This window comes from Rhipicephalus microplus, chromosome 5 (genome assembly GCF_043290135.1).
Source record: "Rhipicephalus microplus isolate Deutch F79 chromosome 5, USDA_Rmic, whole genome shotgun sequence".
Taxonomy (NCBI): domain Eukaryota; kingdom Metazoa; phylum Arthropoda; class Arachnida; order Ixodida; family Ixodidae; genus Rhipicephalus; species Rhipicephalus microplus.
Window position 1 is genome coordinate 72,165,010 of NC_134704.1, and position 23,596 is coordinate 72,188,605.

The window sequence follows — 23,596 nt, forward strand, 5'->3', positions numbered from 1 at the left end:
TCTGGAAGGAGCACTGATTGTCGTTTACTTTGAGACAGCATGGTCTCTTAGGAAAGTTTACATACTTCAATTTACAAAAGACGAAACACAAAGAGATCTCCAAGGAGCACTGATTGTCGTCCATTTTGAGGCAGTATGGTCTCTTGGGAAAGTCTCTCCATGGTGCAGACAAGGCCCATTGAACTATGACACACCAAGCTTGCTTATGGAGAAACTAGATTGATGAATTCACCAAGCTTAGGCTATGCCCTGAGGCCATGTGCAGCTTCTTTCACTTATTTAGTACCTATTATTTATTGTGATATTACTCAACACAATCATATTTGCTCAATCAAAATCAGTATTGGAGGTTTCATTCTTACCCAACACAATGCGATGTCATGAGTGACACAAATAGATGAGAAGTGCACAAATATGTTAAAAACAAAAATAATGGTGCAATATACAGTGTCAGACAGCCACCACCTCAGCTTGCAACATCAGCAGAATCCCCACGTCATGCGTTGCACGTGGTCTGTCTTCCTTTGGGTTGGCTTCACAAGCCCCAGAAACTGAAGTTCCGCAATGGATCGAAAAAATTGCGCCCTACAGTCAGTTGTCAAGGTTTCGACTGTCTCAAAAAAATGGACAAAACAGCAAAATAGAACATTTCGTTGCCAATGAATCATTATTCATCAGCCCAAGTGGAAAACAATGTATAAACAAGAAACACAATCCTAATAATCCAGAAATGAAAACTGCCTTCCCTATTTAACTTTCAATTACTAACGCTAAGGTTACCATAGAGCAGCAAGGTCATTGCACCTGTAACTTAAACAATATACCATAGGAATAAATAATGTAAGCCCGATAACCTGCAAAAGAGATACAGCTATGTATTAACAGTGACATCACAATAGTGCACCATCAGCCGGTTAATATTCCATCTTGTTTCCTAGAGCAGTGCCCTGTCTGATGCTAGAGTTTTTTATAATCGAAACAGGTGACAAGAGAGAAACATTCGTCATATTCCCTACACTTGTATTCCTTATTTATACTTCAAGCAGCAACTAAAAATTCATAGCAAATTACTTCGCGGTGTTCTTAATAGAGTAAAAAGCTAAAAGCTAGGAATGAGACTCGATTCGAGTGTGTAAAGGCCACCTGTCATGGCATTGCCATAAATGGCGAATTCTCAGGTGTCCTGGACTCATAATTTGATGAAGATCTGCGGATCTCACCGAAAATGTGAAGGTAGACACATACAAGATCATCGTTATAACCTTAATGCAATCTGACACTCCAGATATTATGCCTATGCTTATTTCATAAAAAGTGTTCGGACAAATATGCACAGACAACAATGCATGTCTGAATATGTAGCTTAACAATTGCCCTTCAAAATCAAAAACCGAGGTAGTTTCGGTACGGTTATTTTAACTAAATATTCTGCCTGCTCCAGGCTACCTTTTTACATACTTTGTCATAGTACTTGAGCTCGTTCACTTTTTATGCTAAATTGCACCTCAGCGCGATGCAGTGCAATAAACCCACTAACATCTAAGGATACTGCACGATTTTCTCCTCTTCTGCCGACAGAGTCGTTTCTCCACATTTAACAGACTTGAAGGACTGTAAAAAAAGAGACAATACAGCAGGGAACAGCTCTTTATACGTCAGCTGCAAGCTACAACAAAGTGATAACGCACCTGCATCATGTCGTACAAGTTTATAAGTTTCCCACTCTCCAGGTGCAACTTGTAGCTGATGCTCAGGTCAGGAAGTGATGCGGAGACCTCGCAACCGCCAGTGTTCCTGCAGCATTCGCACTGACAACAAGCGAAGGAGAAGAAAAAAATTGGGAGACCCCGAAGCTTCGCCTCAAGATGTAAAAATGATAGCGATATCATGTCCCTAGTGCATACTTCAACCACTTAGTGCATACTTTTTATTGTAGAATGTTACTCAAGAATATTAAATTGTGGATTATTACAATGTCATCAATGAAGTTGAAAGTGGCTTGTGGTAATGAAGGTTTCACATATGACTGCATTCTGTATAATGGGTAGCATGCTTTAAACCACAAGCAATTATGCACCTGAAATGTTTTTGAACTTGCCATGCACCCATTATGTGGTTGGGTATTAAGGTAATATGCGCAGTAATGTGCATGCCTTCTGTAATGGTGGCCAGCTTTAAACCACGTAGTCGTTATGAATATTGCATGTTCTGACGCACGATGGCAATGTGTGCTTGTATCATGCATTATTACTGTGATATTATGTGTTGTATTGTGAAGCCTGTAAACAGGACGCGCTTGTTTGTGAAGCATGAAAGTTATTTTCACTGCATTTCTAAGCAGACACATGGCTGTGTGGTAAAACACCTGCGTACCACGCAAACAGCCTGGGTTCGATCCTCAATCAGACCTGGTAATTTTTATTTTATTAATTTTATTAGCATCTTTGTCAGTTTTTCAATCACGGACAAGATAATTTTTCGCTCACAACCAACATGTCCCTGCCAACACCGACACCGAAATTTCTGCGAAACGAGTCCTTCAATGCTATTGCGTTCAAATATGAAAAAGAAACGAAATGCAACAAACACGAAATCGTTCAGTTGCAATTAAGGTGTGATATTATGTTTACTTCTTTTTTTTAATGAAGTACGGTAAGCTCTCCGTAACTTAAACTTGAGGGACCCAAGGATTTTGTTTGAATTGTCAGTAGTAGTCAGAAATGACTTTGGGCGACATACCCACTTGTGTTGTAGTGTTTATTATTTATTAGGGCTACAGCGACATCACAAACCACTCTGAATGATTGCCAGTAACCTTCCTAGATGTCAGAAATCATACTGGTACTCGTTTTCTTATAAGGCACATGCACAGAATGGTGATTGAGAGATCAAATGTGCAGTGTTCCGCGACAACTGGCTGCACTCTCCCAAGCTTAGTAAGTTTTTCTGCATGGTACCAGTGTACTGCAGTGAAAGTGACTCAAAAGGCATTAGGCACACAACTGATTAAGGCCAAACCATATCTGTCTTTCCTCTGTTTAACACGAAAGTGTTTTGTGCCAGGGTCCACCGTGATTTCACTGACTTAATTTTATCACAAACGTGACGTTGCAAAATGTACACAAACAGATGACAAAGAAAAAAATAGAAGAGAGAGCTCTGTCTTCGAAAATCGAACAGACGAGCCCTCGCTCTACAGCGCACGGTGGTTAACAGCTTAACCACAGAGCAATTCCTTTTCGCCATGCTAACGGCGAGCTTTTTTCTTTTATACTCCACTTACCACTGGCAGTACGTAGAGCTCAGGAAACACTAAAGCTTGCTCTTACAATTGCCAGCAAGATGGTGCAAAGTGCGCGAAGGGCGCTTTTTATAATAGTTCTTGCCCTGCTCGGTGCAAAGCGCATACGCCTCTACTTTGCCCTACAAGGAGTGGTAACCCACGCTTATGTCGTGAGGAGGGTGGTTTGTACGTCTTGTGCCTTGACCACAAAAGTTGCGGAAGATTACAGAGTGCACAAAGGTCTGTTCGCTCACTGCAGCTACCGTCTACATAAAAGGCTCATGCTGCTCAAACAAAAAGAAACAACAGCTGTGATCGTTCCTAGTCCGCGCTCGTCCGGTGTGTACTTGCGCATTCGTTCTATATGTCACATTCACAGCTTCGCCACTGAGGCAAAACTGTGAATTTTGTATGTGCCTGTTGATGTAATCTTTGTGCCGGGTTCATGATATTCCGTCTCCAGTTGTGTGCAAACAACTTCAGCTACCACAACGATTCAATTACTATCCTGGGCATTTATCTTTAGGAGCGAGCTGTACCACTACAGGCATCAATGTAGGTGAATTCACATCAAACTGTGCTATAGTACTGCCATAAGTGTACGTGATCCCCAGGTGGTCTAAATTTCTAGGGCCCTCCACTATGCATCTCTCATAATCGAATTGTGGTTGTGGGATGTAAAACCCCCGATATTGTCATTATTATTGCCTTATTTCTTTTTCTTTCTATGAAGTCTCGCGAAAAACGTATTACGAGGGGTTCTACTGTATGCCATCCTATCGATTATTCATTCTAAGGCACGCATAAAGTACAGTACCACTTACCGTTGCACGCCTACAACAAAAGTCTGGAGCCGTAATCGTATATTATCGCAAACCACCGACACAGGCACAAATCGGGCTACGTCGGGAGCCCCACCATAATTGTGACTATACTGCTGATAGCATGAATGAAGATTTGACGCTGAAGAAAAGAAGCCACATGGTAGATAGAAATGTACTCGATAAGTACATCTCTTTATCGATATAATATTCAATAAGGCTGTGCCGGCAAGGGTAGTTTGTCTAATGAGTGGAATGGATTAAAGATCACAAAAAAAATGTAGATCTTACCCTCAGTACTGTTTGAGGCTTGGTCAATGCAGCATGCAGCACTGTCCTAGGAGATGGTGTGAAGTACTGTTTCAGTGCCACCGCATCATTATAGTAGAGCACTTCGTGAAGAGGCATGCTTGATGGCGGCTTTAGATCACTGCGTGGAAAGAAAATCACCAAACGTAAAAAACCCTACACTAAGATATATCCAAATAAGTAGGTATTAAAATCAAAGTTCTATGTCTACTCATAATATTAAAGTTGTAGCTGCAGGTAGGTATCAAGCTAGGTTACCTTTGATAGTGCATATTATTTTGCAGTACAAAACAACTATAAAACCAAAAACATTATTTTTGAACAATATTACCCAAAGGCATCAGCAAAGAAGCTTGCAAATTCATCTCTCAAGGCTTCAAATGGAGACACTCGTTTTGTCTTCGTAAGGTTCTTCAGTTTCTGTTGAAAGCAAAAAAAAAGGATCTGTTTGCAATAACTCAGTAAAGATCTTTTTCTGCTTGTCACATGGCATATGCATTAACCCTATTCAGCCAGACATTGCTCTAGCCATTATGTTTTAACTTTTCAGTGTAAGCAATTTCATCGAACAGGCTGTATTTTCAACAGCACGCATTGCCTTTATTGATATTCAAAACAGCGGCACAACAAAAAAGTGTCACGCCTCTGTGGAGCAAGCAGCACACCTCCCAGCCTAGGCTAGACGAGCGCCTTCAGAGCATCCGTTGTGAACTCCATTTGAGAGGGTCTATTGCAAGTACAGTTGCGATGCCCTTACTACACGACAAATCACATTTTGTGAAGTTGCGAAACACTCATTATGCATCTCAAAGCAATATGTGCACCTATGTATTTGCACACTTCATCGTTGCTATGCCTGATGATGACCAGGACGAGGAATTCTGCGCGAGCCCTCTGTAATGGGTGGGAAGTTTTACAGCACTCGCTCGTTATGCAATCCTATGGTGCGATATATGAATGGATGAAAGAAGTTTATTAGAATTTAATAGGTTGTGCTGGAGTCCTAGCCTAAAGTGATGCCTGGTCCGATTTTACTCTTCTGCCACACGATATAAGATTTGTTGATGTGATTCCTCACTGTACATGAAATTCGTTGTCGGGTCTTTATCAAAAAACATTTCAAGCACATGGCTATGTCTTGAAACGCTTGTCGTGCGGAATTCCTGGGTTCAAGTCTGCCTCGAACCTTTCTTTCTTTTTTTCCTCATGGTGCACATTAGCTTCAGTGGACACCCACAGCAGTGGCGGTGGATAACAGCACCAAATTCAGCTGTTGCTGTAAGCTCATAACAGCTTATGTTGTAAAATTATAGTGTCACTTCAAGTTGAGAACTTGCTTTCATCCAAAACAATTTAATCACCTTGAACAAGCACTCCATTAGCAAAAGTACCTCATGAATTGCACTTGCATAATAAATCCCGTATGCAAAACACAAGTGAAAAAATCTTAAAAACTTACACGAGAAGAGAGTGGGGAAATTAAAAGCTTCAACTTGCAGTGCAACCACACAGCAGCACAGTGCACACTACAATAGAGCCACATCGCATTTCAAGAGAGCACAGGAGCAAGATTAATGATGGCTGAACAAACAATAGTGAGTTGGTTGGCAATTGCACGCACTCAGATGTCTATGAAAATACACGAGATAAATGTGACCATTTACGAAAATCTGTTTATCGACAAGTACGCGAGCCTACCTTTGTACCGATCCGTATGCTGCTTAGCACACTGAATGAAGGCAAAAAGTGTAAATTTAAGGGCTTGTTTTCTTTGTTAGACAATATTCATGATAAATAACAGAAAACGGTGCCAAGGAAAGTATAGAGGTGGTTATTAGTACCAATAATACTGTGAAGAAAGGAAAGCAAACAAAGAGATCACTTGCCATCAGCAGGGTTCGAAAGCTGCGGTTATTGAATAACGTGTGCGATGCTCCACCTAGAGCATCGGATGTGTTATTCAGAAATGATGCCGCCGTGGCTGTGATTTAACTTAAATGTGTTACGTCAGTAGCCGAACACCACAACTGCTGTGCTATCGCAGCGACTCGCAGCCTCAGGGAAATGACCTAGACCTAGACTAGACATGTCAAGTTTTCAGAGAAGCTCCAGATTGGTATGCGCCGGTTGTATTAAAGATTAACAACGAAGATCACTTCATCAATCTCTGTCTAAACTGATACTGTATTATAGTTCATATGTAAAGGCATGAAATGCCACTTCATAACAGATTGATGCTACTACTAGATTCTTTTATAAAGTACGAAGTAAACTCAAGTTAAGGTGTAGTACAGGATCAAATTATTAAAATGCATCAGCATATCATTTCGCAAATATACGCTCTCTGCAATAATGCAAGAATTACAATCAAATTCCAGGCAAAGTAACGACCCGCTGAAAACTACTCTGTAAACGTAGCAGCACTCACTCCCATAAGAGGGATCTCACCTCTTGGAACTGTGACCTGCTCCTCAGCTTCCCCCAATCCAAGACAACCGGTTCAGGTGTTTCACTTGAATCCTGTGCTTCAGGAACGTCATCTCGAAGAAGTAAATTAAAACAGTAAGCCATGTGTAGCAGGGATGCAAACACCTGAAACACGTATGGCTAACAGATAAATATGCAAATTAAGAGCTCAGCCAGAAACACATTAACATGATAGAATGTTAATGAAGGCTTCAAGTTACAGAGATACCATAAGTTTATTTCACTGCTATAACAGTAAAGTATTGAACAATCCAGTGGGCACAAGATAAATAATGGCAGTGAACTAAAAATTAAAGTTGATAAAACTAAGTGACAACTATAAACTACTATATTTTTTGGTGAACACCAACTTGAGCACGAAGATTTTATGTTAGCACGTTAACACAATCACAAAATTCACGGAGCCTATAAGATCGCATTTTCTTTCTTTGTCCCCAATAGTATTTGAAGCCAATTTCAGCCATATGCATGCCTCTTTTTTATCTTTGATTTCAGCATCAGCCAGCATTGTCAAAGTGTGAAGCTAAGTAACAATGAAAGGACCCCATCGTACCACTTACTTGAACAATGACTGTCTTCATGAACAATATAAATAACCCACCTTTTTATTTTATGGCAGGCATTTTCATGACAAAATGGCTTAAATATCTGCATATCAAGTATTCATTTCAGTCTCAGCATACTATTACTTTCTTAAACAATTGGAACAACAGAGCTGTACATGAATGGGCACAGCACACATGAAGAAATGCAACCTTTGCATACGATCAGAAAATGCACGGTACCTAAAAAATTGCAAAGAAATAATTAAAATTGCTTGTTGGCTAAGTAGAGACTGGGCCGACTGTCCAAAACACGAGAAACTCTTCAAGTCCTGGCCATTTCTCATTATCATTAAGTTCCAAATTTTTTGTTTAGAGCAGCTTCAAGTGACATGTCTCTTTTCACGTAATAATAGAGCGCTTGAAGCACTTCCTTTCTGCCACGATTACGCATGGCTGTGCATTCGCTGCAATGGGGACCATGTCCCTTCCAACACAACCGATCCAGCGATAGAGAGTCCCACTCATACCCCTCTCCATCTCCTGTCACAACTCAAATGAGAGAGGCCTCTTTTTTCTTCACTGTGCCTCCTCTCCACAGTTCCTCTTCCGCTCCTTCTCATCACAGTACACTTGTCAGAGTTATAAACGCAAATAGAGGTCTGATCAAACGTCCATAAATTAACTCGGAAACAAGCACAAAATACATTCGGTAGCATTAGCCACATAAAGAAACACATACCTGTCAAAGCTTTGAATTTTTCACGGTATCCCTCAAGGTGGACTTTCAAATCAGCAACGTTTGTGGGAGTCTTCGACTGGTCTGTCTGGGACTCTAAAGCTAACAAGGCATCACCAATTCTCTTCTGTAACTCATCAATGGACATTACCCTGTAGGTACAAACAACACATATACACTCAAACCTCGATATAAAGAACCCCGGTGTAAGACAATGTTGGTTATAACAAATTAAATAAAAAATAGTCATTCAATAAATATAGTGTTATGAATATACCTTTGTAACAAATTTTTTGATATAACAAACTCATTTTCTTGTAAGATCCAACTTTGTTATAATGAGGTTTGAGTGTATAGATATACATACGCCGTTAGAAATCTCTCTTAAGTCAACACACATATCAGAATGCTAAAGGGATGCAATCACACCAGATGTAGTTGGTAAATAATGATAGGCGTAAGCTATACAATGAGAGCTATTTAATTCAAACTTTGTTAATTAGAACTTAGTTAATTTAAACTCACATTCTGGTCGTGGTACTTATATGGGGCAAACCTCCCGATAATTTGAACGTGTCTGTATCTGCAACAATCAATTCGAACCAGGAGCCCCTGGTTTTTGTAGCCCCTCGCAGGTGTCGGCCCACAGTGATCACAATGTGTTGCAAAACCAAACTAAACCACATTTACGACAGATGCAAAACAATGAAACAGCGCATTTCTCTGCAGATGAGAATTCAGACGCTCCTCTGGAGCTCTTGCGCAAGCTGCAAAACAATGCTGATAGTTTCGTGACAGAAGAAATGCAAGCAAGTATAAATTACCGACTACTTTTAGTTTTGATTGTGTTAACTCTGCTATGTAAATAAACCTGTTTGAGAGCACTAATAGCCTCATATTTTGACACCAAAGCTGACTGCTCTCATTAATGCATAAGTACTTCTTTCTGGCATATCACTGACTGATCAATTAATTTTATTTGCTGTTAAATCTCCCAAAACATGATGCTACGGGGCGCCACAAATGAACATTCTAGAAAAGAGGAAGATGTTTAGCGCGAGCTCGTGCAGACCGGGCTCCATATTGTATGCCTGCCTGTTTACCAAAAGTAAAGGCATTTTTCAGACGCCTTCTCCCCGTAACATTTTGGTGGAGAGTGCGGGTCTTCCCACAGTCAACACCACGACGATTCTACGCAGCGGACGTTCCTTGGCTGCCTGTGCGATGCCTGATCAAGACGAACACGAGGATTCTTCGGAGACTACCCCAACCGTGCTTCGTCCAACTACGCAGCAACCAACAGCACCGCATCCAGCTGCTACTAACCGCACCGTCGTCCTGACTCAACCGCGTGACTCAGGCACATTTTCGGGCAGTGACAGTACTGACGTGGAGGAATGGCTCCAGCTGTACGAAAGGGTGAGCGCTCTTTATTGTATGCCTGCCTGTTTACCAAAAGTAAAGGCATTTTTCAGACGCCTTCTCCCCGTAACAATATTTTACAATATCACCTGCCACAAATGAGTAGTAGCACCTAGTTTATCATAAGGAGTCCAGAGATGGCTTCTTTGAGAACTGCCTGCGTAGTGTGGCACGATGTTTGTTCATTCTAGTACCCACCCGCTAATTTGAACTCCGCTTAATTCAAACAATTTTATAGTCCACTGTGAGTTTGATTTATTGAGCTTTCACTGTATTAGCTTCTATTTAATCCCAGTTTTCTTCAGTGCCATCAAGTTACTTGTACAGGCAGCAAAAGAACAATTCCAATTTAAATTGAAGTTCATTACATACAGGATTTGTCTGGAATATAATAAGAATGATTTTTCCCTGTAAATACATGGCAAAGGACGGGAATGCTATTGCACTGGTTGGCTGGTGAGGAATCTAAACTACCAGCGCACCAGTCACCAGTCTGCTAGCGTTCCCAATGCGTACAGAGTTCAAGGTGAAACCACCACAATGCTCCTTGTCATCTCGAAAATGAATTGTTTAATAGAGCGGCGTTGCATGGAGTAGTTATGCCTCAAACTGTGTAAAACTGTGAGTGAGACTCATGACATGATCATCAAGACTGCTTATGGCAGTGACACCAGGGGTTGATCAAGTGCTTCAGAGTCACAAAAATAGTTATGCTAGGGAAGAGAGCAAATTGAACACGAGCGACGGTCAAAATGCTGTTTAACGACGAAAATGTCATCCTAATACACTGAACCACACCAACTTCACAGCCGTGGATTTCGTTACCAAACATGGCCTCACACCCCTTCCCCAGCTACACTACAGCCAAGATGTGGTCAGTTCAAACTTTTTATTCATTCCCCAACTCAAGATCGTCACGGAAAGACGGCACCACTGCTCGGCCCAAGCCATTCAAATTGTCATAACAAGAGAGCTGAAAAGCATGCCAGTTTCTACATTCCAGGAAGCCTTCAGTAATTGACAGTACCCCTGGAAATGCTGTGTTGACACAGAATGGGCATATTATGAAAGCTATGAAGTCAATGTGTCCAAACTGTCAAGTTTTTTTTTTTTTTCTAAAAGAATTCACTCCCACTACTCCCCGGAAAGAGCCTGCAAAACAGATGTTAAACCTTCGTCCTTTTCTACACATAAGGAGGGAGGTTGTGTGGTTTATCCACGGTCAACATATATATAGAAAAAGGAAATAGCCAAAGAACAGGCAATATGCACAAAATTTTTTTGCTATCTGCATTGCCATGATGTTGCAGATTTCATCACTGACTGCTCAATCAATCAATAAATAAATCAATCAGTTTATTGAGTAAAATACATAGAATTGCTGGTTAATAATATACAGGTAGGACCCCAGAGCCCATTGAAGGGCAGTTGCAGGGGTCCGTTTTTTAACAGTAGCAGTTTGCTGAGCTATAAGGAAAATATTGAGTAGCTACAAAAGCAAAGGAATACAATAAATAAATACAATAGTTACATAACAATTCAAATACATATTATTACAACAAATCAGAATGATATTCATGAATTAAAGTATAACTGCTATAAGTTTTGTAGATGATCGTAAAGAAATTGCTTATACAGATGAAGTGATGCGGATGCTGGGATGGTACAAGGTAGCGTGTTCCAAAGTTTCGATGCATTATAACAAAATGAGTGTGATCCGTAGCTAGTTCTTATGCAGGGTATGCATAATGATGTAGTTGATGTAGAACGTAATGAACATGTGGGCATTTTATATGTCAGAGCTACTGACGGGCATTGAACAACATTATGCAGAAGTTTGTAGGCAAATAATAATACATGATAGTTTACACAAACCATGATGGGTTGTATGTTCAGTAGCCTATAAGCATACGAAGTCCAGCCTGTTCTTGGTATCAAAAGAAGGGCACGTACTGCTGTGTTCTGTGCTATTACTATAGGGGGTTTCAGTGTTGTCGGGTAGATTAATCCATAAATTACTACAGCATATATGATGTGTGAATGTATAAAAGAATAGTGTAATGTTAACATTGTTCTTATTGGGAAAAGGTAGCATAGCCTGTAAAGGATAGGTATTTTTCTGCATACTTTAAGTGTTGTCTCGTGTACGTGAGTGTGCCACGAAAGTTGTTCATCCAAGTATACACTAAGAAATTTTGTATAACTAACCCTTTCTAGTACAGTGTTATTCATTTCAAGGTGATTACTTGAGGTTAAGCGAGTGTTCTTGGTGGCAAAGATAATTCAAATTAACATTCTTTTATTGTTGGTCTACAAACGACCCTTTACCTAATGAAGAGATTTTAACATTTTTAGTTTACCAGTGTTTATAAGGCTAGAAGGAGCAAATATTCATAATGAAATGAAATTGTCTGTTGTAGCAACGTGTCATCGGAACAAAATTTGCATAGGGCTTAATCAAACTTGACCCAAGTGAGTGCCATGATTATGTTTCTGTAAGAAGTTGAACATGAATTCTGTTTTACATACAGTACTTTGTGCAAGCTGCTGTTGCTGATGATGTGTTTCATGTTAGAAATGTCCTGAACTCTTCATTGATGTTTATTGCTTATTACAAATTTAATAAGAATGAATTGTGGTGCAAAAATAACTCAAAAAAGCTTTTTAGAGTAGTAATATGGGTCAATCAGTCAACGTAAGGGGATTTTCGAGGAATATCTAGACAAAAAAAACAACACAGATACGCTATAAATTTTTTGCTGAACATAAAATAGGTCATCAAACATGTTGAAAATAATAAGTTAATGTAAATGTATCTTTTTTTGTGAGCAGAAACAGTTGTAACTGTACGAGCCGCTTGAAGAAACAAACTGCTGTCACCAATTAATTTTGGTAATATGTTCCAAGAGCTAATGAGTGAACTGAACAGAATCCCACATAACAAAGCCAATGCAGTAGCTATAAGATACTGTGTACTGTGAACACTGCCATGGTACTGCGCACAAAATAATACAGAGTACGCCCTTATAAAATTACCTTTGCCTACTTTTTCAAAACGAATCCGGAAAAAAAGAAAAAATATTACCGTATCAGCTTCACCAACTTGCTGAAATCTTCAGTCTCAGACACTGGTGCCTGCAGAAATGTCATGTACGCTTCCCTAAACTGAAAGAATAGAAAAGAAAACAAGTGCATCATTAGCTAAGCCTATCACAGTGAATGACTCGTGATTGAAATTCGCAGCAATTCAACAACTTACATGGTTTCCAAGGGAGCAGCTGGGGAGCTTTTTGGCAAAGCTGTACAACACGTGTAGCAAGTGCAGGCTATTTTTGTGGTGGCTGTGCAAATCATTCACCAGTCTACAAATTCTCTGCGAACCGTAAAAGGAGATAATAAACTTCGTCAGGTGCACAGTGAGACCAGAAGAGTTAGTACTCGAGAAGTTCCTTATATCAAAGAGAAACTCAAGAGAAACCGGTAATAAATGGATTCGCAACTCTATAAAATGCTTTAAGTGCTGGCAACACTGGTAAAAAAACAAAACAAAGATGACTGTGCCCAACAGGGCCAACGCGGTACTTACGCTTGACGCTTTGCTGAAGTTTCTTGATTGTGGCACCGGATCGCATTACTTCATTGAAGGTGAAAGGGTGCTGGCCGCAGACTGCATCATTCTCATCGGCATAAAGGATTTCAGTGGTGAAACAGCAGGAATAGTTGGGCTGTGCGCGTAACTATTCCTCGAGCCTCTTCGAGCAAACCGCATGAAATTCACTTCAAGTTGAAGAGCCTGTCTAACGAGTCCGAGGTGGAAGAAGGCAAATGCTCATGTGCAGCGGGCCTCTTTGAGGGGCTAGCACTTATGCGCTGGGTTGCTACACTGCTACAGGCAAGGCTTTAACAGTTTTCAAGGTAAATCTACACTGCAACTCGTGCTGTCGGTTGCACGTATCCCACTAAGTTCTGTTGTCCCGTCAAAAGCTGAATACACATGCCATTCACTTGATTACAGAACAGAGCTTTGCCTGGGCCAGTGTTTTTCGAGGTGAGGCAAATCGTAGTTTTGATTTTAATAGGAGTGCTCCTTTCTTTTTGTTCACCAGTCCATATTATTTAATTTCTAATCAATAAAGTCGTGTGCTTCCGAACACGCGCTTGTTCGTGTTCATTCATTCACAAAACTTTATTTGTGTACTGAAGCCCGGTCTTTTCAGACCAAGGCGGGCCGCGTCCACGTTGGTACCGTCAGGCCGAGCCTTCTGGCGTCATCGTGGACCTTCTGGACTGCCCAATATGGTCTTGATAAGACGCACTTCGCACCATCCTCTGCCAGTAAAGCCATTGATCTTCGGGGTCGGCGAGAGTAGCGGGACAGCCTGCCAGCATGTGTCTGATCCCTATGATGCCATCACATGCGTCACACTTGTCTTGAATTTCACTCTCGGGGAGAATTTTATGTAGAAAATACTGAGTGGGGTAAGTTCCGGTTTGCAGTAAACGTAGCGTGACAGCCCTGTTCAATTTGGGTGTGGCAACGGAAATTGCCTACGCCCCAAGTAATAATGTTTTGTGATGTGGTTGTAAGTGATTAAATTATCTTTATAGCCCCCGGAATGGTAGTGGGTGTCGGATCGGGTCTGACCGGCATGGCAAGCGAGTCCTCGTGCCAGGTCATTCGTCACCTCATTGAGGGTGACTCGAGTTTCGTCCACTTGTCCCATATGCACAGGAAACCATGAAATTTCAGTATCAATAAGTTGATATTCAAAGCAGATATATGCACACACACTATGCATGCTACAAATGCACGGACAAACATGCATGCATACATGCACAACCTTCGTGCATGCATTTGTGTGCCAGTATATACAAACATTCGAATCAAAATGTTAGGGAGGAAGGATCAAAGCAGCTTTATTTGAGAATGGGCAGCACTACGACTTGCACAGAAAACTAGCGTATGAGAAAAATACACTCACACATTCAACAAATTTCGTAAAGCGCTTGCTTATATACACAAACTACACTCCGCACTTATGTACAAATGCTAAATAATGGCTTACTCGCCAAGGACAATTGAGTTGTTGCGAGTGAATTAATTAGAATGAACTGCTGTGCTGTCCTTCGCCTTCTTTTTAATGCGCAAGTTTCTGACTTGCACCATTCCCCGTGATGCGTCGTCTTCATCATTCAGGTATAGAGTGACAGAACGATACATTGCCATTTTTTCACCACCATAGCACGCACTGCGGCATACTTCCATGGTCTTCGGACGTTGTTTTCTTCTTTTTCTGGTTTGCGGGTGCAGCATGGCGAGAATAAAGGAACCATGCAGCTGCTTCTCAACGCACACAACAAGGTAAAATATCTCCTTTCAAGGTTGACCCTGTTAGCACCGTTTCCAGGCACAGCGCTCAGTTGGAGTCGCAAATAGCGTGTACTCCTCCAGAAATCATGGCAAAGCTACAGGCCTAGTAATTGTGTACTGATTCTCTCGCCAACAACCTTTCCATGTCACCTTAGGGACAAATTTGTGCACTTTGTGGTTAGTAGTTCAATATATTAGAAAACTTCCAGAACAATGTCTTCAAGATCTCCCAACACTCTGTCGGCATAAAGATTGTTTCAGAGGTTGTGTTGAGGAATCGCACAGTCTGATTCATGCGTCACTCCCAACTACTACTACCGGTGGCTTTCTTTTTGTTTTGTTATTAGAAACAACTATTTAACAGACCCTTTCTAAGGTTTATTTTTCAACACAGTAATGTTACATTTCGCAAGGTTGTTGTTCTGCATATACACAGCTTAAACTTAGGCTTCTAGTGTGTTCTGAAATTATTTCAGAGCAGTTTCAAGTGTTTGAAGGGCAGGTGTCCCTAGTACTGTATTTACTCAAATGTAACCAGACTTTTTCTCTGCATTTTTGCGACTTAAAGTCGACCCTGGCATCACAATCGAATAGTGAAATTTAATTTTTTCTTACTGAAAAAAAAAACGAAAAGTCACCCCTTGCATTACAATCATGGTCGCTTTACAATAAAGCAAACACGGTGAGCTCTCTATCTGCGTATCTTCAAAAGATCACTTCTACCCCCAACAGCACTTTTGCCATATAGCACGGTGCTTGTTTGCCACAAAGGGCCATCTGTTTTACTGAAATTAAACTATAGAGTCAACAAAACATCACCAACCTTAGCCGCTTTTTCCGAAGAAGGCTTCTGCTCCATCAAATACCTGAAATAAAAATGATTCAATCTACCAACAGACACCGGACACACAAAATGTGATAGGGTAGCCATTAGTGATATGGAGCAATGCATGCTTTGCAACAATATACAGCAGGCTCTCAGTAAACAAAAATCTGCTCAACGGAACTGTTCAAATGAGACACATACTTCTGACAAGATTGGTTTCGTCATTGTATTCAACACCTGTGTTCAACTCTCAGTAAACAGAACTCCTGTCAAGCGGAACATGTTTTCCTGGTCCTGTCATGTTCCATTTATTGAGTGTCTATTGTAAACGCTCTTTACAAGCTTCTTGGAGATGCAAAGGGGTGAGTGGATAATCTTATTTAGGTCAGCTTTCTATTACTGTACCATCAGGAAGAGCTTCTCTGTGGTAATCAGCGAAAGGGTAACGCATTGAGGCACCTGTCTCTGGGAGCGAAGTCCCTTAGGCTTGCACCCCGCTGTTGCCGTCGATGCTCCCTGCGGCATCATCGCTCCTCACCCTAGCGTTTCTAGAATCAGGCCAGGTTTGTAGCTCTCAACAGACGCTTGCTCTCCGAAATGAACGCAATGTCCAACGCAAGAACTAGAGACGCTGGCAGTTCCATCTTGCATCATGCCTCACGTGTTCGCAAATCACCCGCGGAGTATGAAGAAGGCGAGCACGGAGAAACGTGCAACACGTTGCAAGCAGCTGCTCCTTGCATGTCTCACTTCACTGCGGCATGTGCGTCCCCACCACGATAACCTTCGGAAATGTGCCATTGAGAGGTACGGTGCCCTGCCGTATCTGATCCCGCGGGACACAGCAAGAGAAGTAAACTTAGACAGCAGCGCCGTAAGTTCACGCGTCAACTGCGTGTGCCGACTAACAAGCAGAGCTGCGAAACTGTACTGGTTATAAAAACGTTGCCCCACCTTACCACTCTTCATGAAAGCCAGCAGCGTGATCAGGCGCATAGTCGTTTGCATCCCATATCTAAGAAGCTTCACTCAACGGTTGTATTTGAACACAGATCGTTTGCTAGTTTTCGTTAGACACAGCCACTACTTCTATAGTTACCCGTTCAGTTTGTACCTATACAACTATTCCCGGCATTTTTTTTTTATGCGAACCATTTCTTTGCATACTGCAGGCACTTTGAGCATCTATCTAGGTATCTATCTAGCCACCTACGTCTATGTCACAATCATGTCACGTACGTCATCAAACCCTTTCTGCCAGACGTGTGGCCCATACCCATGGCCGGGTATGTGCCACAGTATGCGAGTAAGTGCCACATGTGGTTGACAGTTGATTATATTGACCCAGAAATGACGAGAACAGACATGCGCGATTCCAACGTGCGATTGCTAAGAAAAAGCCAACATCGGCAGCACTGACCTGGCGAATGCGAAAAATAAAAGTCAGGTTCCCAGCTGGAATCGAACCCAAGCATTCTGCGTGGCAATCAAATATTCTGAGCAACACCAGGACTTGGAACAACTTTTCAAATAGCCCTAATATTTGTGAAACCTCAATTGTGATTGCAGTGCTGGCTATCCAATTTAATAAACATTACATATGTGCTTATATGATACAGCCATCGCATTGGGTTAATGTCGATTGTAGTTAAACACCATCCGCTGAAGTTTATTTATGCAGCAGTGTCCAGGAATACCATCCTCATGAACAACAGCACCTTACCGCTTCTGGTGTTGCTAATATCCATGTTGCTGTTGGCATTGTTACACAATTGTAAGCAACTGGTAGTATAAAAAATATGCGGCTATTTAACTTGTGTCTGCACATGCATTTGTACACATTTTAGCGCCACTTCGTTACGTTTCTTTGAATAAAAAAATTACAACAGTCACCTTTCCTGCACATGCTTCACATAACACTGATTTCCAAGGTACTTGGGATTTGCGATTTTTTTTTGCTGCTGTGAAGCTGTGTAGTCAACATATTGTATTGACTGCTCATTGTATTGCACATAACTGCTGCTCATCTCACTAATGTATACACGTATATGTTCTGAGAACAAAATTACTAAGTAAAATAAATATGAAACTAATTAATGATAAAAGCCCCAAAACCCTACGAATCCTTATTTGTATTCTATACTTTAACACAGTATGCATTTATGAGACAAATAGAGGTGAAAAAAACCCTTCCAAATCATAGCAATGCTTTTTAGTCACTTTTATTTTCCTCTATATCCTACTTCATTTCAATTAAAAATTACTAATAATGTCCTGCATGGTTTCATCGCCTTTGTTATCTATTGGCTTTGTTAGTCACAGACATAAGGCGAAACGTAAGGAAGCATCCATTCCGTGGTGTCTACAAAATTGACATTTCAAAATTCCCAGAGTTTTCCAGGTTTTCCCTGAGCAATTTTGTTGAAATTTTCCGAGTGAAAAAAAAAAAAAAACGGTGGCGTCGTCTCCGCGTGACATGTCATCCAATGCTCATAAGCGGTAGCACACCATGATCAGGTCCATGATTAGTTCTGTGTTCAGCTCCGGAAATTCGTCGGTGTTGGAGCTAGAATCGTGGAGGCCATGTACAGCATGAAAGCTGTTAGCTGAAGTAATAACCCCACCTGTAGACAGCATAGAGAAGTAATCGAAGCGCCTGGCTTGTGAGGCGGTAAAGGGATTCCATACAAGAACGAGCTTCAACAAAAAATCTATGCATACCCCCGAAATGAATGCCGATGATGGGGTGAAGCAGTGTGAATCGGATCGTGAATCGCGGCCTTTTTTATTCTTGTTCACAATTTGCTTTTGTTAACTCATTGTTCTGTTATATGCTTTGATTGATGGGTGGTTAAATGCCGGTGGTTTTATGGTGTTGTGGCCTATTATTTTGTGTTTGTGCTAGTATACGCAACACATTTAATGTAGCTGCTCCGTGTCAGTTTTATCATGCTAAATGTAGACAATGGTCCTTTGCACAGTGCTCTAGAGCAGGGCATGCCAATGTTTCAGCACGGCATGCCAAAAATTGTGACGTACCCCCTTATTTTATTACTACACCATGGCATAAATCAAGATTAAGGTTATGCTGCCAAGTGTAGTACAAACAACAGCATCACAACTAAATTGCGCTACCAAGCAATCAAACAGAAAGAAACCGCTAAAAAATGCTTGCCTTCTGACAGATGTGTTTCTTTATGTATGCCTCACCATAATACAAAATATGTGTATAGTGGCAAAAACATAGCCCCGAAGGCAAACATGGAATGCACAGTTCCTGTTTGCAAGGATTGTCGAAACTTTATTTCACCCGGAAAAATGAAGCCAACCAAAAAACCTTCAATATAATAAAAAAATACCACCATATTCATTGTTTAGACATGCACTGTTAAGCATACAAATAATTTCACAGCACATAAATGATGCGTGGGGGCACAGACTTAGGATACGTTAATAACACATGCTAGACAACGTATAGTGACCTCCAAGTGCTTTCGGTATGCCTCACTGCAATGCGAATATTTTATGCTGCTGCCAGTAGTCAGGTATAATCGAAGTGAGTTCAACATCACCTGCAGCACTTGCGCTCCAATACAATGCTAACAGGCTGACCCATGGAACTCAAATTAGATTGGGCCAGCTTCGTCATCAGTATCAAAGGCTAGTTGCCAGACAAGGAACAATTAAGGCGAAAAGTGTTTGACGGCTGTCTAAGCAGGAGAAAGTAGCTAACACAAGCATGGTTGGCATAGGCTGATCTCGTGTAGGAGCAGCAATGCACAGACCACCAAAATTGTAACACAACATAGTGCGAATGGCACAGCAGGACCTCCGCTGCACAGAGCATGCATATGTTGAGTGCTTGTACCACGACCATATATAGAAAAGAAATATCGCGCAGTACCTCTGGTATGATGGTTGGCCAAGGACATCGTTCATATCCATCTGCGACATGCACTGAAGCACATCCTTCAGCTCTTCTTGGCGGCAGCAGAAGAGAGAAGAGGGATTGTGGTAAAAGTGTTCAAACATGGCCATCTGAAAAAGAGCATGAAAAAGTGATGTACAATTTCAAGGAGTGATATATTGGAGCTATACAATCACAGCAACACTACTACATAATTATCTTTTAAAAAAAACCTGTGGATAGAACTTGCCTTCATCATCTGAAGCAAGTTTGTAAGAGAAAAGTCGTGAAACAGCACGACATCCACAATGAACTGGAAGACAGCATGGCCAAGCTTGAAGGAAATGGATGGTTCTAGAAGAACCTAGAAAAGCAATGTACCACAGCATGCTATAATTACTCAACACAGATGATTCAACCAATTGACTAAAGTTAATTGTGGTGAGTGATATGAACACCATAAACACTACCTACTTGCACTGCAAACCATTCTATTAGTACTTAAAAAAAAGTGATAAGCTAGATTTGTGTTTTTTTTTTAGCTTGACTATCCATTGCAAGTTGTTATAAATAAAATGCCTATAACTTTTCAATTGTCACCCTTAAAGCTCACTAAAACATTTCTTCAAAATGACATTTAAAAAGTTTCCCAATGATTACGATACTTCCTAAGGCAAAGGAGCATGGCTGTTTGTAATTGACAAATACGCAGTGCCAAAAACAAATCCGAACTGGCCGGCGCCGTACGTTTATGGCACCCTCTGCGTGTACAAAAATGCGCCACTTCTTCCCCTTCCCCCCCAACAAGTGCTGACATCCTGTGGAATTCTTTTTCTTGCACTGTTCATTCTCACTTTTCATTGTGAGGTTTATAAAGGCTGGCACATTGGTGGAGGCTAACACATTCATGCATGCACTGCAGTAAGTGTAAGTTTGCCTTACAGGGAGTTTGAAAGTGTTCCACTCGCAAACTCTGGTGCTTATCTCTTTTCACGTCTCTCAAAAATAATGACCACTTGGCACAAGCTCCTTTAGAGCCCACCGGAGTGCGCTTTAATCAATTTACAGGTGGGCACTGTTTGATATATGCGAAGGATACTTTGTATAAGAAAGATGCTACAGACCATTACAAGACTTCGTAACCTTTCGCAGGCAATATCATTAACTCTCACCAGACGTAGCGTCTCGCTTGTCGGGTTCCATGACGGGCACAGAACCATAGAGCTTTCTTGCATGCATTCACATACACAGGGACGACGACAGGGGCATGCTCGTGGGTTTCTCCGCTCTGAGTGTGTCAAGCGGCAATGCCTTCGATTTACACTACTGCTAACATTCCATATTCAGTGCATGTAAGGTGTTCATACAGGATATCACAAACCAGTTTGAAATCGAATTTGAATGGAGAGCACAGACTCAAAGTGGGCATGACACAATTCTGACTTGTACACAAGTGAGAGTAATCTGGGAATTTCTCTGAGCCCCTGAAACACACATATTCTGAAGAACTTACTTTCTGATTAATAATCTAAGGTTCTTCCTGGTTTAAGTTTTATCATGCGTGAATAAGGCATGCATTTATACCTATCAAAAATATTTTGTTTTTCATCATATGGTCACCCTACAAAATCGCAGGCAAATTTTTTTTCTAGAAAAAAGACACTCTGCACATTACAAAACTATAATGAGAAAAAAAATTACCCTGCTGGAGGGGGGAGGTGCATTTGGCTGAGAAATTCGGTTATAAAACCGTTATGAGTACCGTGGCTAGTGCGGACAGTGTGTTGTATAACAGATTGCACTGCTGTGTGGGTGCATTTCACAGCAGTCACCAGAGACAGACATTCAACGCACTGAATTTCTTCAGCTTCTACTCTCCTCATGCTTTCACTGAAACCTTCTCGGCTTTTCTCTCTTCGCTATCACTCACTCTTGGCTGAGCTTCACAACAGCTCTCTTTAATCCATCCTATTGCCAATAGATTCTTTCGGATATGCTGACAGTGAATTGCACGAAAAAGCTTTGAAAGCTGCGCCCTAAAAAAAAAAAGGTCACAGCTTTGCGGCAAAAGCAAAGCAATGAATGCGGTATCAACAAATTGTAATGTCACGCGGAGAACGGCAAGCAGATAAAAATGTGCCCCGCGTTGCTCACGCAGAAATGACGCACAAAACTTACTCACAGGTACAGATGAACGCAAATGAGAGTCTCAGTTGTTACTTCGCTGTGTCTGAAAAGCGCACCCTTTTCGCAAATGTAGACTGTGCAGCGAATGCAATGACCTTGGTGCACGTGGTAACTACAACAAAATCGTTCCAGTGAAAGCCCAAGGCATAGGATTTTCCTCATCGCGAGATAAGTGCATGCACACTTGAGCGTCCATCTTTCACCCTCCGTGAGCAAAGTAAACGGGGGAGATGAGAGCGGGCGCCGGCGTGTTGTGACGATCTGGCGACGTGCACCCATTGCGCCATCTTGCTGGCAATGCTGAAAACACGATGGTTCCCCCGATGGTTATGGCCAGTGGGAAGTGATAGATATAAATAGCGTGCCGTTTCAACTATGAAAAAGGTGCTCCATCGTGGCTCAGTGGCTAATGCCACGCACTCACAAATGAGGTCGGACGTTCGGTTCCGTGTGCCGCAGTCTATTTCTGGATTTTTTTTTTCTTTCTTGCGTTTTTATAGATACAGATAAGTATACACATATGGTGAATGACGGTGACGCCGATGCCCATATAATTGCTTTCGCAATAAGAATCTTTCGTATGTGATTCCCCAACAATGCAGGCAAAATTTTGGAGCACTGCATGTAGCATTGTACCCTGTAATGTCATTCAAATGATCGCATGCCCTCTTATACAACAAGTCTTTACAGATTTAAGCAGGCCCATAGCAGCTCTCATCGTAATACCAATGTGCAATGAAAAACCTTTGTTGTCTGCACAATCCACTATCAGCATTGCAAGCTGGGTCATAAAGTAAAATCATGGTACTTCCATCTACAGTGAAACATTCGAAATAAGCAGCAAAAAAAGCACAATGGTTATGAAAAGCACAAAGGTTATGACCTGCAGTGACAGCCATTAAGTCATGCCACGGAGACCAGTTCTAAGGAAAAAAACTCAAAACTCACATGCGTAGGGAAGAAAAAATATGACAAGGCCCTTCTGTTTGTTTTTACCCATTCACTGTGGCCAGCAGAAGCTCTTAGAACACATGATCTATGAAAAATGCGATATTATGTAGTGGATATCTCTATAGGTTCACAAAAACAATTTAATCAGACACTGTGTCTCCAGTACAAGCAAGATTTCAACTTTTCACAAGTATCATACCTCCAGAAGTCTTGCCACCGAGAGTACCTAAGCTACTACTGTCGTTTTAGAAATGGCTCTATGAAAAGTTTAGCATGCCATGACCATGAAAGCAGCACTGACTTGACCAACAACTATTAAGGAAAATAAAAATAGAAAACACATGGAAAGATGAATGCTGCCCGCTTTACCTTCTCAAACACTTGACTCAAGTATTCAGTGACGGGCATGGAAAAGAACGTCTCGATGGCCAGGCACGATGAAGCGCTCTGCGGGATCATGTTGTGTATTGCCATAACGGTTGTCGAAACACCAAAGATGAGAACTATAGGTAGCTTCTCTAAGTATTTGCTGAAAAAGAAGTAGGTGGGCATTAAAAAAAAAAAAAAAGAGGTGCCAGGTTTCACAGATGCTTGCAGTAGTCAATAGACAATTGGGAAGCAAAGTAAAACACTTCAAAAATAGTCACGCTATCCCCGTTGACACTTTACATCTACTTGAAGTTCCCGCTTGTACGAGTAGTAGTAATTTATACCGTTAGTACATTAAGATGTGCAAAAAATATACATAACT

The 23,596-nt window shown here is 41.3% G+C and overlaps 1 protein-coding gene across 1 annotated transcript in view; it reads right to left on the minus strand.

Moving 5' to 3' along the window:
• Orc3 (origin recognition complex subunit 3) overlaps positions 1-23,596 on the minus strand; it is a 47,776-nt gene continuing 24,180 nt past the window's right edge. Inside the window, exons 7-19 of the mRNA XM_037425324.2 lie at positions 23,215-23,374; positions 19,958-20,071; positions 19,705-19,838; positions 15,798-15,840; positions 12,863-12,976; positions 12,689-12,768; positions 8,185-8,333; positions 6,862-6,953; positions 4,745-4,833; positions 4,396-4,534; positions 1,689-1,808; positions 1,550-1,611; positions 1-585 (exon numbers count right to left, since the gene is read on the minus strand). Of these exons, the coding sequence (XP_037281221.2) occupies positions 480-585; positions 1,550-1,611; positions 1,689-1,808; positions 4,396-4,534; positions 4,745-4,833; positions 6,862-6,953; positions 8,185-8,333; positions 12,689-12,768; positions 12,863-12,976; positions 15,798-15,840; positions 19,705-19,838; positions 19,958-20,071; positions 23,215-23,374 (1,402 nt within the window). The 3' untranslated portion in view covers positions 1-479. The remainder of the gene's footprint in view (positions 586-1,549; positions 1,612-1,688; positions 1,809-4,395; positions 4,535-4,744; positions 4,834-6,861; positions 6,954-8,184; positions 8,334-12,688; positions 12,769-12,862; positions 12,977-15,797; positions 15,841-19,704; positions 19,839-19,957; positions 20,072-23,214; positions 23,375-23,596) is intronic.